Source organism: Narcine bancroftii, chromosome 6, assembly GCF_036971445.1.
Source record: "Narcine bancroftii isolate sNarBan1 chromosome 6, sNarBan1.hap1, whole genome shotgun sequence".
Lineage (NCBI taxonomy): Eukaryota > Metazoa > Chordata > Chondrichthyes > Torpediniformes > Narcinidae > Narcine > Narcine bancroftii.
The window spans coordinates 230,811,398-230,834,470 of record NC_091474.1 but is presented as its reverse complement, the minus strand read 5'-3'; the positions used below and the strand labels follow the sequence as shown (position 1 = coordinate 230,834,470).

General features: G+C 42.3%; 1 protein-coding gene across 2 annotated transcripts in view; it reads left to right on the top strand.

Moving 5' to 3' along the window:
* The window catches only part of nphp1 (nephronophthisis 1), a 117,517-nt gene extending 109,151 nt beyond the window's left edge, over nucleotides 1-8,366 (top strand). For both annotated transcript variants that reach the window (XM_069887656.1, XM_069887655.1), the window contains one exon: nucleotides 8,032-8,366. In XM_069887656.1, coding sequence (XP_069743757.1) covers nucleotides 8,032-8,310 — 279 coding nt within the window. In that variant the 3' untranslated portion in view covers nucleotides 8,311-8,366. The remainder of the gene's footprint in view (nucleotides 1-8,031) is intronic.
* Nucleotides 8,367-23,073: the final 14,707 nt, after the last annotated feature.

Here is a 23,073-nt window from a genome sequence, read left to right as displayed (position 1 = left end):
AGAGAGTGCAGAGAAGGTTTACCAGAATGTTACCTGGGTTTAAGCATCTAGAGTATAGGGAGAGATTGGACAGATTAGGTCTTTATTCTTTGGAGCGTAGAAGGTTGAGAGGGGATTTGATAGAAGTATTTAAGATTATGAAAGGGATAGACAGAGTGGATGTGGATAGACTATTTCCGTTAAGAGGAGGAAAGATTAAAACAAGAGGACATGAGTTAAGAATTAAGGGGCAGAGGTTTAGAGGTAACATAAGGGGGAACTTCTTTACTCAGAGAGTGGTAGCCGTGTGGAATGATCTTCCGGGAGAAATAGTGGCGGCGGAGTCAATTGTATTATTTAAGAAAAGGTTGGACAGGTATATGGATGAGAAGAAGATGGAGGGTTATGGGTATTGTGCAGGGAGGTGGAACTAGAAAGGGGTGTTTGGTTCGGTGCGGACTAGAAGGGCCTAATGGCCTGTTTCCGTGCTGTAATTGTTATGTTATGTTACCCAAAGACAACATTATATTACTCGTGTGAGCTTCAGTCAGGAATCTGGTAACAGTTGGTGAGAAACTGTCCTTGAATCGAATGGGATGAGCGTGAAGAGATTGTGTTTGGTTTGGCATGAGTCTTTAATATGTTGGCTGTACTTTCTGAAGTAGTGGGAGGTAGAGATGGAGAGAAGTGACAGACTGGGCCACATTCACAACCTTCTGGTTTTTTGAAGCCTTGGGTGGAGCAGTTCATGATTCCCAGGCAATGATGCACCCTGATAGGGTGGTGCAATGGTGCATCTGAAGAAGTTGTTAAAGGATGAAGGCTTCTGAGAAAGTAAAGACACTGGTGTGCTTTAATGACCATTGTGTCAAAGTGGGTAGACCACAGCAAGTTACTGGAGAGGTTTCCTCCTCAGAACCTAAATCTGCTTACTTTCTCTGCCTCAGCACTGCTGATGTGGCCAGAGGAGTGAGCTCCAATCTTTTTGGGAAGTCAATGACCAACTCCTTAGCCTTGAAGGAGAGATTGTGGTCCTGGCACTAAGCCACATGTCTCTCTATTTTGTTTCTGAACTCTGTGAGAGATATAGTTGACAGTTGTGGTGGCATCCACGACCTTGCAGTTGGAGATGGAGTGGTGTTTGGCTGCACATTCATTGATGTACAGAGAGAATATTAAGGGCAAAATGCGCTGCCTTGCAAAGCCCTGGTGTTGTAGATGGTCATGGAGAAAGTCACTAATTCTCTTTGATTGCAACCTGTAAGATCGAATCAATGAATCTAATTGGAGAGTGGGAGTTGAGGCCAAGGCCACAGCTTTTGAGAATGTGCTTTTTTTTCCCTCATTGTCAAGACCAGGCTCAAATATTGAATCACATTTTTCCATTTACTTGAGTGGATTCTGAGGTGGCTGATGAAGTAAGTGTGGAAACCACAGAAGTTCCCACAGATTATGCAGAAGGTGGTCAGTGGAACATGTGGATGGGCAGTGTGCAAGGTGGTTTGTGCCTTCTGCCATTGAATGTATATGTCACAAATTACCTAGTCCAGTGAGAAGGTGAAGTGCCAGTTGATGAAGTAGACAAAGACGAAGTGGACAAACAATATTTATGGATTTTATTAGCAGAAACTTCTGGTACAATAGTGAAAGACAATGGGTGCATATACAGTTATATCCAAGGGGAGGTCCTTAACGGTAGAGATAATGCACAGCCAATGTTAGTACAGCAAGGCTCGCCAGAGGGGAGACAGGCAGCTTAGCAGAGATTCACCACAGAAGGATCTTCTGTGAACAGTCCAATAGGTTGTCTCTAGCAGTACAAAACCTGTATAAAAAGCACTATTTACAGAGTGCAAGATTACAATGAAAAGGAATATCAATTAGCACCAAGCAAGGACTGCACAAGAGCTCTGTTCCAGGGTTCATTCAGGAGAGTGATGGTTGCAGGGGAAGAAACTGTCCTTAGTACACCCTTTCAAACTCTTTAGCCTTCTTCCTGATGGGACCACTTGCAAGAGGTTCTGGGTTGATGGGCCCTACGGAGACCGGGGAAAAGATGGGAGCCCTAGTTGCCCAAGGAAATGAGTCTCCTAGTTAAGAGGAAGAAGGAAACATAAAGGTTTAGGAAGTAAACCCTAACTAAGGTTAGCACAAGACTGTGTTACACCACCAGCGAACAGGATTCAGACCCACTACTGTCTGAAAGGAATTTGCACGTTCTCCCTGTGTCTCCATGAGTTCCCTCCAGGCACTCCAGTTTCCTCCCATTGTTAGGTCTGCTTTGTTCATGAATGAGTGAGTCAGACACCAGACTGAGTCGAAATCAAGGTTCTTTGTTCTTTATTACCGGATTGTAACACTTGCAACTAACAGTGTTAGTTGGAGAAGGCGCATTCTGCCGTGATCAGCAAGTGGTGTTTTTTATATACCTTAGGATACGTACTTAGTAAATGATCATACCATGACATTGTCCAATGAATAAACTGTTGCTATCCTTCTCTGCTAGTTTCCTGCACATCAATTTGTCATCCCCACTCTTATCTTGAGAGTACAAGGTCACAACTGCATCTTGTTACGGCCCAGCACTGGGTGACTCCTTCTACATTCCCAGCTCATGATGTTTTTACCTAACACCATCATTCAAAAACTTACCAGGTTCTCGGTTAATTGGGTGTAATTGAGGGGCACAGACTCCTGGGCTGGGGCTTTGGCGATGATCTTTGTGTCTTCCTTGGCTACAGGAGATATTGGAGGATTGAAGAATGGCGAATTTCAGCCCCTTGTTAAAAAAGGTAACAGGGAGAGTTGTGGGAATTCTAGATCAGTGAGTCTTGGGCAAGTGGTAGGGAAACTATCAGACAGGGTTGTTAGTGACAGGATTTGGGAATATTGAGAGAAGCATTGTCTTCTTAGGGATAGTCAACCAGTATGGCCTTGTGTGGGACAGTTTGTGCCTCATGTGCTTAACTGAGTTTTTCGGAGAAGTGAGAAAAGAATTTGAAGAAGGTCCAGGTGGGAGATGTCTTTTCAGGCTCGGGGTGGGGTGGGGCTGGGGGTGAATCTGTGGAATTTGTTGCCACAGGTGGTCTTGGAGGCCAAGTCATTGGGTGTATTTAAGGCAAAGATCAATAGGTTCTTGATTAGCTAGGGCATCAACGGTTACGCCAAGACGGGTTGAGTGTGGAAAATGGATCAGGTCACGATTAAGTGGCAGGGAGATGATGGGCCGAATAGTCTATTTTTTCTCTTCTGTCTTATGGTCTTGTATGTGGATTTTAGTAAGGCATTTGACAAGGTCCCCCATGGCGGACTTGTTCAGAAAGTCATGAGGCATGGGGTCCATGGGATTCAGAATTGGCTTGCCTGCACCAGGCAGAGGGTAGTAGTAGATGGAACATGTTTTGCCTGAAGATCGGTGACGAGTAAAGTTCAAAAAGGATCTGTTCTGAGGCCTCTGTTGTTTGTGTTGCTTATAAATGACCTGGACGAAGAAGTGGTAGGTTGAATCAGTAAGTTTGCAGATAATACAAGGGTTGGAGATGTTATGGATGGTTTGTTGTCTTCGATTACAAAAGGATATAGACAGGATACAGAGTTATGATAATTGACGGTTAAGAGTTCAGTCTGAAGTGATAAATTTTGGAAGGTAGAACTTGATGGTGGAATACATGGTTAATGGCAGGATTCTTAATCAGTGTGGAAGAACAGAGGGACCTTGGAATCGAAATCTGTAGATCCAAGGTTGCTACACAGGTTGATAGAATAGTTAAGAAGGCTTGTCGTATGCTGGCCTTCATTAGCCAGGGGATAGAGTTCAAGAGCTATGAGGTAATGTTGCAGCTTTATAAAACTTGAGTTGGATCACATTTGGAATATTGTTTTTGGCTTTGGTTGCCTCACCAGAGGAAGGATGTGGAAGCTTTGGAGAGGGTGCAGAGGAGATTTACCTGGATATTGCCTGGATTCGAGAACATGGCTAATGAGGCAAGGTTAACAGAGCTCGGGTTTTTAATCTTTGGAGTGAAGAAGGATGAGGGATTACTTAATAGAGGTTGACAAGATTATGAGAGGCATGGTGGACAGCCAGCATCTATTTCTGGGGTGACAGTAGCAAATACCAGTGGTCATCAGAATAAGGTGCATGGAAGAAAGTTTAGGGGTGACTTAAAGGGCAAGTTTTTTTTCAAGCAGAGAGTAGTGGGTACCTGGAATGTATTGCAAGGGGTGGTGGTGGATGCTAGGACAATAGCGACATTTAAAAGACTCTTAAACAGGCATGTGGATGTGAGGTAGGAAAGGTTTAGATCAGTGGTTCTCAACCTTTTTCTTTTCACTCACATACCGCTTTAAATAATCCCTCCGCCATCAGTGCTCTGTGATTAGTAAGGGATTGCTTAAGGTGGTATGTGGGTGGGAAGGGAAGGTTGAGAACCACTGCTCTAGACTCAATTGTTACTGAAATATTTGCTTCAGAAAAATTGTCATTGGTCCATTTCCTTTGGAGTTAGGCAACGGCACATCATGAATCAATTCAGTATAATTAAAACAGTGGTTTTCAAACTTTTTCTTTCCACCCACATACCACCTTAAACAATCCCTTACTAATCACAGAGCACCGATGGCATAGAGAATACTTAAAGTAGTATGTGAGTGTCTGCCTGTCCCGCATCGGACTTGTCAGCCACAAACGAGCCTGCAGCTGACGTGGTCTTTTTACCCCCTCCATAAATCTTCGTCCGCGAAGCCAAGCCAAAGATGTGAATGGAAAGAAAAAGGTTGAGAACCACTGGTTTAGATTATTGATTAGGTTTGTCTGGGTTGACACAACATCGTAGGCTGAAGGACTTGTACTGTGCTGTAATGTTCCATGTTCAAAAGAGGGCATGTCTAGGGTGTGATAGGTCTTTCGGTATCTCGTTGTCTTTCTAGGCAGCATAATGGAGTCAATGGAGGATGTGGAATTTTTTCATTACGTTCTGAAGTCAATTGCAAATATGCAAGAAATCAAGTTTATTGTCACCTGATTGCACAAGTACAACCTGACGAAACAGCGTTCTTCAGTCTTCAATGGAAAACACGCGGACACACAACCAGACACACTACACATACAGACAAACAATACATATGAAGGACAAGTGTGTGTGTATATATTATTGTTTCATAAATTTGAGAATCTTGGATGGTTAGTGTGAGCAGTTCCTTTGGTCGTTCAGCATTCTCACTGCCCATGGGAAGAAGCTGTTTCTCAGCCTGGTGGTGCTGGCTTTGATACTCCTGCATATCTTTCCTGACGGGAGCAGCTGAAAGATGCTGTATGCAGGGTGGAAGGGGTCCTCAATTATTTTGTTTGCCCTCTTCAGATAACGACCCCGCTGGATCACGCCAGTAGGGGTGGAGGGAGAGAGACTCCAGTGATCCTCTTTGCCAGTCTTATGGTCCTGTGGATTGACTTCCAATCCATTTCTCTGCAGCAACCGTACCACGCTGTGATGCAGCCGGCCAGGATGCACTCGATAGAGCTCCTGTAGAAGGTTGACAAGATGGTGACCAGTAACCTCACTCTCTTTAGTCTTCTCAGGAAGTGCAATCGCTGTTGCGTCTTCCTGACAAGTGAGGAGATGTTGTTTGTCCTCAATAGGTCACTAGTTAAGTGAAAGCCAAGGAACTTGGTGCTCTCCACTCTCCCTACTACAGAGTTGTTGATGTGTCGTGGAGGGTCGTCATTTCTGGTCCTCCTGAAGTCCACAATCATTTCGTTTGTCTTGTCCAGTTGAGACTCGGGTTTTTACTCCTGCACCATCCCCTTAAAATTGATCAGCAAACTCCAAGACTTGGGACTCAACACCCCACTGTAATTGGATCCTGGATTTCCTCACCTCCAGACCAATCAGTGAGGATTGGTAAGAAGATCTCCACAATCTCCATCAGCACTGGAGCACCAGAGTGCTCTGTTGTTAGCCCCCTCCTCTACTCGCTAGACATCTATGACTGTGTGACAACAATATCATCTATAAATTCACAATACCACTGTAGTGGGTGGAATAAAAAGAGGGAATGAGTCAGCCTACAGGAGGGAGGTTGAAAATTTGGCTGAATGGTTCACCAATAATAATGTCACCAAAACCAAAGAGCTGATTGCTGACTTCAGGACGGGAAAACCAGAGGTGTACTTGGAAAATTTATATAGATGTGTGGTGGAAAGGGTGCTGACTGGCTGCATCACGATCTGGAATGGTGACTCCAAGGCCCATGAGCATAAAGCCCTGCAATAGATAGTGGACAAAGCTCAGGACATGGCAGGTAAATCCGTTGAAAATCTTTACAGGAAATGCTGTCATCGGAGAGCAGCAGCAATCATAAAGGATCCACACCACCCAGCTGCTACCATCAGGAAAGAGGTGTCGGTGCCACAAGGCTCGCACCACCAGGTTCAGGAACACCTGCTCCCCCTCCACCATCAGACTCCTCTACAACAAACTCAATCAGGGACTCATTTAAGGATTCTTACTTTTGCACTTTGTTGATTTTTTTTTCCTCTTTCTCTGGATTGCACGGACCATATTCGTTTACATGTGTATGTTGAGTAGGTTTTTTTTTGCTCTACCAATAAGTGATAATTCTACCTTGCCGGCAGGAAAAAGAATCTCGGTTGTATGTGATGTCATGTATGTCCTCTGACAATAAATCTGAAATCTGATTTTCCACCTCTTCTCCGTAGTGCAACTCATTTCCTGTTGCTGATGAGACCAACTACTATTGTGTCATCTCCAAACTTGATGATATATTGTTGGTGCTGGGTCTGAAGATTCAGTCATGGGTCAGTAGCATTTTCAGGAGTGGGCTGAGGACACATCCCGGAGGTGTGCCTATGCTCAACATATCAGTGCTCGACATTCTGCTACCCACCTGGACAGTATGTGCTCTAACTGTTACAAAGAGGGGTGTTGAGACCCAGTAAGGTTAGTTTCTTCAACTTCTGCGGAATTACCATATTAAATGCCAAGTTGAAGACAATGGGCCTGGCATATGAGCCGTTATTCTCTAGGTGGGACAGGATAGAGTGGAGCAGGCAAGGCATTGTCTGTGGAATGGTTTCTTCTTTTGGCTTATTGGAACAGGTCCAACGTTGAAGCATTTCATAATGGTGGAGGTTCATGCTTGAGGCTTGTTATTGTCTTGGGGACCAGGAAGCTGCCTTAAACCCTTTGAGAACAATGGACTGCTACAATGAGGTGTTGAAGATGTCAATGAAGACGTCTGCACAGTCCTTTAGTATCCGACCAGTCACGTAATCAGGTGCGTAGGGGCCCATGCACAAAATGTTGGTTATGAATTTTTACCTTTGCTACATAAAGGACACTGACCAGCTGAGAGTATCTCCAGAATTTTGTGTTTTTACATGTAATCTAGGCCTGTTGCCCTGTGTGGGTTCACCTGGGATAGGGTTTTAATTACCTCATCCGCGGCTATGCAGGGGGCCATTCATCAGGGGAGCACTGAGCTTTCTTCGGCGTCATCCTGCTCTTCTCATTAAATAGTGCATAGAAGATATTCATCATAAAAGATGTGCTTTTTCCAATTGTTTTAAGTTTCTGAAACTGTTGTGGATGTTTTGCATTTCTGAAACTGCTTCACAATGCACTTTATTCTATCTAATCAAGAGGGACAAACTTCTTAATCATCTATCTGGCTTCTGGTAATGTAACCTGGTCATGCAACATGATAATGTTAATGTCACAATGCATTCCATAGGTGTTTGTCTAATTGGATGAGATCCATGGAACTAAAGATCTAGTGCACCATGCAATCTTGCTTAAACTTGGCTGCTGCTGGACTTCTCAAGGCTGCCAGTGCTTTGTTTTCAGTTGTTTATTTTGTATTGGTTGGGTGCACCAGTTAAAGGTTTGTTGCTAAAACAGGATTGAACGGGTTTTTTTCATGTTTTCAATACTTCACATTTCTTAACAACTATGTTGTGCAAAGTATATGGTTTAAATAAATGTTAAAAATTCCTTAACACAGAAGTAGCTTGCATTTTATCTTTGTTTGCAGAGAGATGAAGAATTTATGAGACGTTTATTTGTCCAAGTCTACCACGACAGTGCATACCCACTACTTCGTTCCACTACTCTACCAGCAAACAAATGGGCTGACGAGGAAGTTGAAAATAGCCGATGGAAGATCATTGCTAACTTTTTACAAAAAAACCAAGAGAAAAACGGCTCACTTTACAGCCTACTTTCTCTGGAACATACTTATGGTGTTTTTGATATTTCTGAGATAAGCTATGATTTCCTGGGAGTGACTCAAAAGGCTGTTTCAGTGGACTGAGCCATGAGCCTGTATGTAAATGTGAGTAGAATTATTAAAGGGTGGTTATCAAAACATTTAATAATTGTTTGGCAGAAAAGGAATGAAGATAGCCAAAGATATTTATATTAATTTTATCCTTTGTAAGGTCACTGAAAGCTGCCATGATGGTCAATACTTCTTCCTGATTTTAAGTTGTCACAGATTCCTGGAACGATTTTTCCCTTCGGCCTGTTCTTGTGGCGGAATTTCAACAGGTTCTGTGTGAAGATCATATTTTATTATGAATTCTCTGCATCTTTTCTTAGCCGTTCATTTTAAATGATCTTGTTTCTGTTGCAGTAGATACTGTTCGTAAAACATTTCATATAAGATCTTCTTTGGCTTGGCTTCGCGGACGAAGATTTATGGAGGGGTAATGTCCACGACAGCTGCAGGCTCGTTTGTGGCTGACAAGTCCGATGCGGGACAGGCAGACACGGTTGCAGCGGTTGCAAGGGAAAATTGGTTGGTTGGGGTTGGGTGTTGGGTTTTCCTCCTTTGTCTTTTGTCAGTGAGGTGGGCTCTGCGGTCTTCTTCAAAGGAGGTTGCTGTCCGCCGAACTGTGAGGCGCCAAGATGCACGGTTTGAGGCGATATCAGCCCACTGGCGGTGCTCAATGTGGCAGGCACCAAGAGATTTCTTTAGGCAGTCCTTGTACCTCTTCTTTGGTGCACCTCTGTCTCGGTGGCCAGTGGAGAGCTCGCTATATAACACGATCTTGGGAAGGCGATGGTCCTCCATTCTGGAGACGTGACATACCCAGCGCAGTTTGATCTTCAGCAGCGTGGATTCGATGCTGTCGGCCTCTGCCATCTCGAGTACTTCGATGTTGGAGATGAAGTCGCTCCAATGAATGTTGAGGATGGAGCGGAGACAATGCTGGTGGAAGCGTTCTAGGAGCCGTAGGTGATGCCGGAAGAGGACCCATGATTCGGAGCCGAACAGGAGTGTGGGTATGACAACGGCTCTGTATACGCTAATCTTTGTGAGGTTTTTCAGTTGGTTGTTTTTCCAGACTCTTTTATGTAGTCTTCCAAAGGCGCTATTTGCCTTGGCGAGTCTGTTGTCTATCTCGTTGTCGATCCTTGCATCCGATGAAATGGTGCAGCCGAGATAGGTAAACTGGTTGACCGTTTTGAGTTTTGTGTGCCCGATGGAGATGTGGAGGGGCTGGTAGTCATGGTGGGGAACTGGCTGATGGAGGACCTCAGTTTTTTTCAAACTGCATGAGTTTTTCAAGCTCTGCTGGGACCAAGGAAAGCTGCCTCAGGACCTTCGTAATGCCATCATCATCACCCTGTACAAAAACAAAGGCGAGAAATCAGACTGCTCAAACTACAGGGGAATCACGCTGCTCTCCATTGCAAGCAAAATCTTCGCTAGGATACTCCTAAATAGAATAATACCTAGTGTCGCCGAAAATATTCTCCCAGAATCACAGTGCGGCTTTCGCGCAAACAGAGGAACTACTGACATGGTCTTTGCCCTCAGACAGCTCCAAGAAAAGTGCAGAGAACAAAACAAAGGACTCTACATCACCTTTGTTGACCTCACCAAAGCCTTTGACACAGTGGGTAGGAAAGGGCTTTGGCAAATACTAGAGCGCCTCGGATGCCCCCCAAAGTTCCTCAACATGGTTATCCAACTGCACGAAAACCAACAAGGTCAGGTCAGATACAGCAATGAGCTCTCTGAACCCTTCTCCATTAACAATGGCGTGAAGCAAGGCTGCGTTCTCGCACCAACCCTCTTTTCAATCTTCTTCAGCATGATGCTGAAACAAGCCATGAAAGACCTCAACAATGAAGACGCTGTTTACATCCGGTACCGCACGGATGGCAGTCTCTTCAATCTGAGGCGCCTGCAAGCTCACACCAAGACACAAGAGCAACTTGTCCGTGAACTACTCTTTGCAGACGATGCCGCTTTAGTTACCCATTCAGAGCCAGCTCTTCAGCGCTTGACGTCCTGTTTTGCAGAAACTGCCGTATAAGATATAGGAATGGGATTAGGCAATTTTCAGTCCTGCTCTGCCAATCATCTAAATCGTTGCTGATCTCCTTCAACACCAATTTAAATTTTAAATTTAGAGACATGGCACAGTAACAGTCCCTTCCGGTCTCCGCCCAGCCAATTACACCCATATGACCAACATGAGTAACTTACTGATGACATGAATGTATGTGCTATGGTGAACAGTATGGAAGGTTTACCAGGGTTTACAGCAGGATCTAAATTAGACAGGGAATTTGGCAAAGCAATGACATGCAGTTCTATTTGGAGAAGAGTGAGGTGCTGCATTTGACTTAGGACTTGCTATAATTGCAGTGTCCTAAACAGTCTTATGGAGCAGAGGGACCTGGGAATGCAGGTGCATAGCTCTTTAAAAATGGCAGCATGGATATACAGAGCAGTAAAGAGACTGTAGGGGATGCTTGTCTTCATCGGTCAGGGCATTAAATGCAAGAGTTGAGAGGCTGTGTCTTCAGTCAGAGTATGATGGTCATATGGAATGATCTGCCAGATAAAGTGTTAGATGCAGGCATGTTAGTGTAGCCACGCGCTACTCGAAAGAAGACACACATGTAATGTAGTCAGGTTAAGCTCTCAGTTTTATTAGGGCTCAGACCCAACTTTTATACTTACACTGTTCCCTGCCATGGCCCCCCTTGGCTAACGTCACAACATGCATAACAAAAGTGGGGTTTCCGCACGCGGGTACTTTCCTGCATAACAATGCCCTTCTTCCCCGCACGCTGTTCCTGTTGGCTGCGCAGGAAGGCCAACGCCATTTTGGGGTCGCTGGCCTTTAAGCTGCCCTTGTCATTCATCCACTGGTTCGCTTGTTGGGGCCAGTGCCGCTGCGTCGGCTGCTGGCCTTCAGTTGCGCTCACCACCTGGAGCGCCAGCTCAATCACCTGGGGGGGTGGGGGGGGCGGCGTTGCCACATTAACTTCCTTTAAGAAACACTTGGATGGGAGGAGCTTGGAGAATGGGCTTAATGTGAACAAGTGAGTTTGGCATGGACAGGCTGGATCTGCGGGCCTGTTTTTATGCTGTAAGATTTTAACTTTTGGACATTTGGATTTAGGGCTACATGCTACATGTTCAGTTGTAAAGGTGAGGCTGCCGGTGGTCGGGGGAGGCAGCCGAGGGACCACGGTGGGGGAGGAAGCGACCGAGGGACCGCGGTTGGGGAGACATCCGGGCGACTGGATGGGGGTGGGAGTGGATATGGCAGCACAATTCAGGTGGGCTTTCCAAAATGCGGAAAAATCCAAAATTCGGAACACAATGTCCCCCAAGGGTTCCAGATAAAGGATCGTGTACCTGTCTCCTGCTAAAAAGGCCTCACCTTCACAACTGAACATGTAGCATGTAAACACATTCCTGTTTCAAACCCACATCTAAAACACATCTCTGATATATCAGATTTTGACCTATGTAGCCCTAAACAAATCCATGTCTTGCATTTATAATTGATGTCATATTATCCTAACACCCATCAGACCAACATCTTTCTGATATTACAGCACCCAAGTCCGACTCTCATTGGTCTCTCTCTCTCAAGCTCTTCAAGCGTGATTTTGCACTTTAGGTGCATTCCCCAGCCAAATCGTTCTTCCATTTTACTAATTTCAGTTGTATTCTTCTTCTCAAGAATGAACCTTAGCTGGAGAAAGCAGAAGAAAGTTTCATTAGCTACTCCATATTTCTGTTTTAGTTAAGCAAAAGACATAATAATTCCCTCTGTATAGTAATCTTCAATTTATCTTGTCACTCCAGGAGTTTAGTATTCTGTTACCTAGATTCAGAGGCAGTAAACACATTCTTATATAATATGATGCTCTTAATGACATCCCTGCTTTATTTCTCAATACATTTATTGAGTTTTTGCCATACTCTAATCCTATATTAATATAGGATTATCTGTCTTTTTTGTTATTGACTTAACAAATAAAATCTTTTGTTGTCCATTGAATGCAGTCCCGTTTGAATCCAAGAAGGGGGAGGGGCTGCTTTCTTTAAAGAAGAATGAAATAAATCTTGCTTGTTCCACCAAATAGTATTTTTTGAAAACCGATAGCCCAAGTCCAACCACCCCCCCCCACCCCCCACCCCACCACCCAGCTTATAGTCCCATGTTAACTTTTCCAACAAAATCCTTGACAATTTATTCCAAAGGAACTGCCTAATGCAATTACTTAGTAATTTAGTGAATTTTTCGGCAAAGAGATAGGCAGCGATTGGGAAAAGATATTGTAATCTTGGCATCTCTTTTATTTTAACACAATTAACCCTTCCCACCAAAGTAATTGACATATTTTTCCATTTCTGCAAATCCTTTTCTATCTTCCCTAAAAGAGGACTATAATTATACAAATTCTGCAAGTTATTATCCATCATTATTCCTAAATATATCATTCCATCTACCTTCCATTTAAATCGACTTCTTCTTTAATATCTTTCGTAATCAAAGTTCTGTGAAAATGAGCATTATGCAATGTGGACGTTGTGCGAACACCATATTGCTGTATATACTTAGCGAAGCTGTACAAGATACTGAACTTGAGTAAAATAAACTTTTTAAACTTTTATGTAAACACTTTCTTAGCCTATATCACGCACAATTTAACAAAGAGGATCAGGATCATCCACGTCAGTGTTCTCAACTTCCTCATAGTGTTCTACTGGAGGAGTTTCAAGTCGAATAACCTCCATTGATAAACCGTCACTCTGTAATGCCTCAGGGATCTAGCTGATAGTCTTCTTGGGGAGGTGTTGCTTTCTTCAAGAATATGTCCAGTGTTGTTTGCCTTATCTGCCTTTTCTTTAATTCATACTTATGTCCAGTTATGTCTGCAACGTTGCATTCTCTGATTGGAATTGGCTGATTGTATGGGACGATGGATGTATATACGGTCGGACAATGCCCAGTCACGTTAAGAGATGCATACCTGTATATCGTGTATATTACATTTTTTGTTGTTGCATGACAAAAAAAGGCATTTTGATCTTTAAGATAAAAATCAGGCCAAAGGTTCCTTGTTTATTTTTAGAAAAGAAAAGCTTTGAGCACAGCTTACATTGACTAGTGAGTGCAAGAGTATGATTGTTCCTGGTTTCGTGCCTTTCATCTTAAAAATTCAATGTGCAAGTATATACTTTTTTTAAAAACTGAGTATGAAGTTGATTCATTTACTTGGGTAAATAATATAAGGAATGTTATAAAAATTGTAATAATTTAAGTCAACACCTTTGGGAGAAAATATTTTATCTTCTTAAAACAAACCAACAGCAATGGCTGGAATTATTCTGGAGTGGATTTAAACACTATGGTGTGCAAAACTGGAAAGTGCATTTCTTGGCTTGGACACCTTCAAGGTAGATAGTGACTGGCATTTTTTCTTTGAATCTATGACTTTAATTCATCAGGTGCAATTCACCAGCATTTTCCTGTTAATTAATCCAGAACATCTCAGATATTAATATAATGTCCAATTTTTTTCATCATTTTTTAAAACCTTACATCTTGTGAAGGATTTTATCTGGATTGTCCCAATTCTTAGTAATCTCATAGACTGGAAAATATAATTCTAGTTGGCATCCCAATTTCTGTACCTTATTTATAACAAGAAATGATCATAATTATTTATATTTATTTGTTGAGCTGGACTCAGTAGGTCATCTCCTCTATAGAAATTTAGATTCAGTGAGTGAGACTTAACTGTTAGTGACCCTCTTCTCTTACGTCTTTGCGTTTATTTAATTGGGCTGTGTGGAAAAAGAAACACAAAGACTATTTTATAGTACTACAGCAAAGCTGTTGCACACAACACCAGGACCGTTATAAGTGAGGTCACAATTTTTCTTTGAATTCCCACCTTTCCCATTCCCGTAATATGCGATAGCAGACATGGCCCAGGTGGTGCAAAACACTCAAAGTACACCGTGGATTCCTGGACAAGTTAACAGGATTTTCTTGCTAAGTTTTTAAAGGAGCTCCCCATTGTGCAATGGAATGCATTCATGTGTTTTACTTTATCGCAGAAGTGAAGATTATAAACCTGCTTGTCAGTTTCAACAAAGTGAACACGAGTTTGCATGGAGGCATTCGTTTTCTCTCACCTATGTAGAACATATTAACATGGAGTGTGAGGCATGTATGCCAATGGCAGGGAGTGGCATTCCCGATGAAGGGTTTTTGTTCTAAAACGTCGGCAATCTATTTCTTTCGACAGATGCTGCCTGACCTGCTGAGTTCCTCCATATTTTTGTGTGTTATTTCAGTTTTCCAGCATCTACAGACTTGCTTACGTAGAATAGATGGCTTTCTTTTAACTTCTGATCAGGGTGTTCACCATTTAATGCTCACCCACAACTGCAATGTGGAAACCAAATGCACACATTGTTCCAGGACTCAACTAATATCTTTGCTGCATATCAATACGATTAAGAGCCCTGCTATTAACTGTATTCATTCTCTTTACATTGGACCTCCCAAAGTACAACACCTCATACGTGCAGAGTAAACTCCAATGCCAGTTCTCTGCCCATTTCTGCAACTAATTCATATCCTGCTTTGTTCTTTGATGGTCCTGAACACTATCCACAACTTCACCAATCTTTCAATCATCTGCAAACTTACTAGCCCACCTACTTACTCATCCAAGTCATAAATAACACAAACAACCAGACCCAGCAACACCGACGTAGAACAAATCTGTAGACACTGTGGTTTTAAATTTTTTTTTATTTTTCACACTATAAACCACATTGATCAAGATACATACATTTTTCTTTTCAAATATATACAGTGTCGTTTTCTCCCCCCCCCCCCTCTTCCCATCCCACCCTCCCTACCTCCCCTCCCATTCATTTAAAGTTCAGAATCTAAGATACATTAAACCCGTCAAACAATGTTGTCACTCAATAAAAATAAACAAGAAGTTCCACTGAGTCAATTCTTTTCATTTCCTTCTCCTTCTGTCATTTTAGGTGGTAGATGTCCCCGGTAGGTTTTCTCTATTGTGGTTCATGTATGGCTCCCATATTTGTTCAAATATTGTAATATTATTTCTTAAATTATATGTTATTTTTTCTAATGGAATACATTTATTCATTTCTATGTACCATTGTTGTATTCTCAAATTATCTTCTAATTTCCAGGCTGACATAATACATTTTTTTGCTACAGCTAGGGCTATCCTAACAAATCTTTTTTGTGCACCATCCAAATCAAGTCCAAATTCTTTGTTTTTATGTTACTTAGGAGGAAGATCTCTGGGTTTTTTGGTATATTGCTTTTTGTGATTTTATTTAATATCTGGTTTAGATCTTCCCAAAATTTTCCCACTTTCTCACATGTCTAGATTGCATGAATTGTTGTTCCCATTTCCTTTTTACAGTGAAAACATTTGTCATATACTGTTGGGTCCCATTTATTTAACTTTTGAGGTGTAATGTATAGCCTGTGTATCCAGTTATATTGTATCATACGTAACCTCGTATTTATTGCATTTCTCATCGTTCCAGAGCATAACTTCTCCCATGTTTCCTTCTTTATCTTTACGTTTAGATCTTGTTCCCATTTTTGTTTAGTTTTACCATTTGTTTCCTCATTCTCCTTTTCTTGTAGTTTAATATATATGTTTGTTATAAATTTTTTGATTATCATTGTGTCTGTAATCACATATTCAAAATTACTTCCCTCTGGTAACCTCAGACTGCTTCCTAATTTGTCCTTCAAGTAGGATTTCAGTTGGTAGTATGCCAACACTGTATCGTGAGTTATATTATATTTATCCTTCATTTGTTCAAAGGATAATAATTTATTTCCTGAAAAGCAATTAGTAGACACTGTGGTTGAAGTAAACACACCATGCTGGAGAAACACAGCAGGTCAAACTGTCCTTTATATAACAAAGGTAAAAATACATAACCAATGTTTCGGGCTTGATCCCTTCATCAAGGTACCAACATCATCCCTGCGGAACATCACTGAGTGAAACACAAAAGTCTGGAGATGCTGTGATTGCAGTAAAAGCACAGTGAAATACTGGAGGAACTCAGCCCATCTTGCAGTGTCCACAGGAGATAAAGAGCACCCCTGATCACAGGTCTCCAACCTAAATCACTCCCCTCTGTGCTTTATGGACCAGCCAATTCTATATCCAAACTATTAACTCACATTGGATCCCATGCATGCTCACCTGTATCAGCTTACCATGTCAAGTGCCTTACTGACTTCCTTGTAAATAACCTCTACCAACTTTGACACCTCCTGAAAAAAAACCTCAATAACATTGGTAAAAGTTGCCCCTTATCTGAACATGATTTTCCAAATGTGCATAAATGCCATCCCCGAGTATCCTTTCCAATAGTTTCCCCACCTCTGATGTGAGGCTTACTTGCCTATACTTTCCTGGACTTTTTTTAAAACCCTTGAACAAAGGTACCATAATAGCTACTCCAGCTCTCTGGGAGTGTCATGGGCTCGAGAGCTTCTGATTTGCTGCATAGGAGACTCTGCCCCATCAATTAAAACATGGTTGGGTCCACATGTGTTGAAACAAAGCCGGCTGTCAGTTCCAGCCTCTGCATAAAACCCCGTGCGAGGTTACAGCACGGCTCTCCAATGCTCCCTGACATTATGTGCGTGTTGTTGGACAGGCTTTTCTGCTGCCTCAGCATCTCACTCTGAGCATTTGTTGAAGCCCACTCCCTCAACGTTCTGTTCTAGAAGACAAATAAGAGGTTGTGGACAAAGTTGGACGGGCATGCAATCTGAACTGCTGGAGGCAGCAGCTGTGCAAATTGGGCAGAATTTCAGTACCACAGTGGAGTGTCAGCCTATATTTTGATCTCCTCTCTGGAGACTTGAGTCCAGTAACTTGCTTTGTTCAGAAGAGACAGTGCAAACTGCTGATTCATAGCCGAAAGCAAATGGAATGTGTCAAGATTTCTTGTGGGTGAAGCAACGTCTATCAAGTATTGAAGAGCAAGATAACCTGCTGCTGCCGAAAGGCATGATATGCAAACCATTATCAGAGCTAAGAAGTGGGGCATTGAAAATGGTAGCCAAAATAATTTAAGTGAATTCACCACAAAATGTTCTTGCTACACACCCTCCACCTTCCATGATTGATGAAGATTGGAGATACAGTGTCAGGGGAGGGTGCTGTTTATGTTTGGGAGTGACAAACTAATGAGATAAATGGAATGTCTTGCATACTATGTGATCCTGACAGATTTCAATTGGATTGTTGAGGAATACAAACTATTAGATGCAAGAGAGCGAGAAAAAAAGATCCCTGTGTTATTTTATGCTGCTGGATTTTAATCAAAGATACCAGATAGTTCAGTCACCACTGAATAAGAACTGTTATTAAGAATTAGTTGAGCATGTGTAGAAAGATTAGGTTAATCCATTTCCAATACACATTCTGGAAGAGGGACTTTTTTTTCACATTCCAGAAGACTGTCCTTTGCCAACCTGAATATTTAAAATTCCTTCTCCCTGTCATTCTTATATCTGATTTGAAAATAAAGGTGTTGAATGCGGGACGTGTTCTGGCAAGAAGGAAATGCCAACATTGTACCCTGTACAATGAGATGGGTTATTTGATGAGCATTTATACAGCTATATGAAGTCACAATGGGGGGGAAACAAAATCAAAATTAGCGCAAAGCAAGGGCAGTGTAAGAGGACAGTTGGATTCATTTAGGGGCCCAATGGCTGCTATTGGTACACAATTTCACACTCTAGGCCTTGTCCCAGATCGGCGAAGGGAGAAGAGAATGTATCCAGGGATGATGGGTTGAGTGTATTCAGTGTTTCCTAGCCTGTGGGAGATGCAGATGGAGGATGGCAGTGGGTGGGGGTGGGGGTGTCATGTACTGAATTAAGTCAAAAAGGGAACTTTTTATTGCGACCTTTTTATTGACTCATCTGTCCTCTTGTGATGTGCAGCAAATGTTTTGCATCCAGAAAACTGGTTGTAATACAGTGCCTTCCATAATGTTTGGGACAAAGATACTTTTTTCCTTTATTTGCCCCTGGGCTCCACAATTTTAAATTTGTAATTATATAATACACAGATTAAAGTGTATTTTAATAAAGTGTAATTAAAGTGCACATTCCATATTTTATTTAAGGTTATTTGTATACATTTTAGTTTGACCTTGTGTTCCCTCATTCCAGTGCACCATAATGCTTGGACATTTGGCTTCACAGGTGTTTGTGATGTGACATAGTATATAGATATGTTTTTGGGAGATAAATTGGGAAAGGTTTGTTAGAGTAGATCACATATAAACACTTCAAAACAGATCTTATTTAAAATACTGAAGCTCTGCTAATGCTAGACATATTGGCTCCACAGCTTTTGCAAGAGCTTTGAAGAGTGCTCAAGAGACTTCACTAATGGATTGTTGTTTACAAAAGGCAACAGATGAAAGATCTTGTTGGAGCCACAGATTGTCTGGAAGAGAACTTGCTCTAAGAGGATCATGTGGTTTTGCAAGCAGAGAGAGTCAAACAGGCTTTCTGTCAGAGGGAGAGAGAGAGACACACACACACAGAAACAAACACACACACACATCACTTCTAGTGTTACAGCCAACAGAAGCAACTGGGATTGGAACAAAACAATTTGGCAAGCTTGTGGAAAGCCCCATTTGGAAGATGGCCTGGTCAAAGCCCTTGTGGTTCATGTAAGAGGAGAGGACTGGCTGTCTAATGTTTCACTTGGAATAAGAGAAACAAAAGGAACTCTGTGGTGACCTGAAAAAAAGAGGTTATCAACTGGAGAACCCTGAAAGGGCAAGTTTCGTCAGCAAGACACTGAAATGGCTGATGGAAGTACATCAATTGTGGATGTCCTGGAATAATAAATCTCACTCTGAAAATCAACAAGTACGTTCCTGAGAGGTAACCATTTACCTTTCAAGCACCAAAGCCTGGTGAACTTTATAATTCCTAAATTTTGTGCACAGTATAAGAATTGCTGCAACCAGTGAACTTGGAGGAATGAAGAGTGACATTTGACTGTGAACCAAAAAACTTTTCTAAACTTACACACACGTGGGCTTATAATTAGAAGGGGATTAAAATAGGTTAGTTAAGTTAAGTTAAAGTGTGATTCTGTTTTCATGTTTAAAGATAATTAAAAGCAACTTTTGTTCAAGTAACCATTTGTCTAGGTGAATCTCTATTGCTGTTGGGTTTTGGGGTCCTCTGGGCTCGTAACAGTGAGAACTTGGGTATGTTTAATTGTTTCATTGGCGCAGGTATGAGAGAGCTGGGCTTGCTTCTAAGCTTTTAATCGCCTTTGGAATCTGTGGTTGCCATTTTTCAACATGAGGACCAGAGTTGTTCCAATGACAATCAAATAAGTCATTATGAGGCTGAAAAACAAAAATAAAAGAGTAAAGGACATCATCCAAATCTTAGGATTACCAAAATCAACAGTATGGAATATTATTAAGATGAAAGAGCGTACTGATGACCTCGGTAATTGCAAAGGGACTGATGTTCCAATGAAGACCTCCCCGTGTCTGTTGGTGGCAAAGGCTCTTAGTCTGAAAGGGCCTGTAATCAAACTGTATTACTAATTTTAAAAATATATATTTTTACTTGAAATATAAACAAATTTGTTGTTTAGAACAGGGTGACTAAATTGATCTTAGAATTACAGCCATGATGGAACTAATTAAGGATACTCAGGCTTTTTCTTCTCTAGAATGTGATGTTAATTTATTTATATTTTTTATTACTTACTTTCCTGGTCGATAATAAAGAAGCGTTTTCTTGCAGAGGACTTTCAACTTAAAAGAAATACTGCCAATTAATCTCCAAAGCTGAGGTAAAAAGCTACAAGTGGTGCAGCAGGTAGTGCTACTGTTTAGCTCCATTTGCTCTGACTAGATCTTCACCTCTGATGTTGTCTGTTTAGAGTTTGCAGATAATCCTCCCTTCACTCAGTACCCTAGTTCACAGCCACATCTCAAAAAATATGATGCCTCATAGGTTAACTGCCCAGTGTGAAATCTCCTTTGGTGTGGGCCTGTGGTTCCCAAACTTTTTCAGACTGCCACCGCCTTAGCTCCCAACCCACATCCCTAGTGCTTCCCCCCCACCCCCCACACACATATACAACTAATACACACCTCTTTCTTGGTATTACGTCTACCTTAAATTTCATGCAACAACTAACTTAACACTCGTCAAGCATATGTATTTCATAAATAAAACTTAAACCAATTTATTTAGCAATATGAAAGGGAAAACTTACATCTCAACTGTAATTACATTGTCTTTGGGCTGTTGGAAGCTTGATGGGTGGACAGCTGGGGTGAGTATCTGCCATCAGGTGCTCGATGGGCGGGTGGCCGGGGTGAGGATCCACAAATAAGCTGTCAGGAGCTTGATGGGCAGGCAGTTGGGGTGAGGATCAGCCATTGTGTGCTGGATGGGTGGGCAGTTGGGGCGAGGATCAGCTGTTGGGATCTTGATGGGCAGGCAGTTTGGGTCAAATATAAGAAAGGGGTCATTTATTTATACATAATTTAAATGTACATTGCAAGCTGAAGATAATTTGAAATTCTTACAAACCTGGAGCTTGGCCCTTGCAGACGTGAATGTGGTGTGTGTCCTGTCCAGAGCATATCATCAAGAAACAAACATTCATAGCCCCCTGACTGCCCCCTTTATCCTCATTGCCTCCTTGGATCTTTCCACCACCCCGGGGAGGTGGGGGGGGGGGGGCAGCAGTGTCCACTTTGGGAATCACTAGTGTAGCTGGATGGTGCAAGAATTCAGAGGGATTTGATGGACATGTGAAAGAGATATAAACCCTGGATCCCCCACCAAAACCCCAATTCAGTCCAAAGACTATTGTGTATTATTCTTAATGAATAAAAGTGTGTTGTACTCTCTCTGGTCTTGAGTGCTCTCAGTCGTGCCACCATTTTATTCAATAAAGAAGAAGATGGAAGCTCTGTTGAAGCCAGCAATGCTCATAATCGACCATCTGTCCCCAGAGGAATTCACATACTGGATGGAATGCTTCCAAATGTACTTGGTGGCCACACAAACGGTCTACTCCACAGATGAACTCGAGGTCAGTGCTCCTCTCACGCATCAGACCTAAAGGATTCCCAATTGTCAGGAACTGCACTACCTGCAAGTCAGCCATCAAAAGGCTGAAGACTTGCTACATGAGGTCCATAAAATGTCATCCCAGTGAGGCATCAGCTCCATTGAACATTTTGTCCTCATCTTACGAGCACTCGTGAGGAACTGCGGTTACAAAGACAGCATGGCCCAAAAATGGGAAGACAAGCAAACCCGGGACACTGTTGTCAGTGGCGTGAGGCCCAAGTATTATTTGGCTACAGTTGCTGGAGCAAGGCAGCATGGCCAAGTCCCTGGAGATGGCCCAACTGGGAGCTGATAACCTGGAAGGCTCCCTCCAGGATGATCTGATTACCGGAGCAACTTCACACACGGCATCAGCCCTGATGGCGGCGGCCTCCAGCAACAAGGGTTGCTTCTGCGGTCAGTAGCAGCACCCAAGAACTTGATGTCCTGCTTAAAACTCCATCTGCTCTTGTTGTGGTAATAAGGGGTACTGGGTGAAGGTCTGCAGGGTAAGGGATCCAACGCATATGCGACCCCTGCTGGGCTGATTGAGGTGAGTCCAAAGCCCAATCTCATGATCTCCCAATGCCAGTGTTGTGCGTAATGGCTTTCCTGTGGGGCTGCACGGCGAGAGCAGCAACGTGGTAAACCTTAGTGGCCATCTTGCCGTGTTTTGAAACTAGCCCTATCCTCATCAGATGAGGAAGGGGTATGGCCATATTGCCACCCCACGTGGTCTCTGCCATCTTGCAGGTTTCCAAAATCGGTGCCAACAGAAGAAAGAGGAGGGCGGCCATCATTGCTGTGCCTCATGGCCTCCGCCACCTTGCCTGTCTGACAATCAGCGAGGGGAACAACTGCACCTCCGGAGTCCTGGCAGTGATGGTGTTGGACCAGGAGAAACCACACCAACTGAACAAATCCACGATCAAGATGGGGGTTAACAGACATAAACTGTTTAATTGACTTTAGCTCGACTGAGAGATTCATAGATGCAGAGACAGTCCAAAAACTTAATCTTAAAGTGAATCCTTCTAATTATTGTATTTTTTTAGCATCCCATACGCAGTCTGTAAATATTAAGGAACATTGTTTGGTTCATTTATCTTTGCAGGAGGGGGAATTCTGTAAGTTCAGAATGTATGTATTTAAGAATTTATGTGCACCCGTCTTGTTGGGTGTTGACTTTTTAAATAATCAATATACACACACACACACACACACATATATATATATATATATATATATATATATATACACACACACATACCTCCCTACCACCCTAACTCTCTACCTCCCCCAACAAATCCCCCCCATACCAATCCCATATTCACCCACCCACTCCAAAAAAGAAAGGAATGAAAAAAGAGATATAACCTACAAGAACATAATTAATTAGCATGGCTGGAGAATTCACAGTTTTAAATAAGGGCTCCAAACTTTCCTATAGAGAAAAAATATATCATGTAAATTATGGGATACCCAAATCGATCTCGTTTTTCCATTTAATCGTTATACGTTTTCTAGCAACCACTAATGACACTCTCAAGAATGCAATTTGAAATTTAGTCATTCTCAATTCTAAACTCAATTTTTTA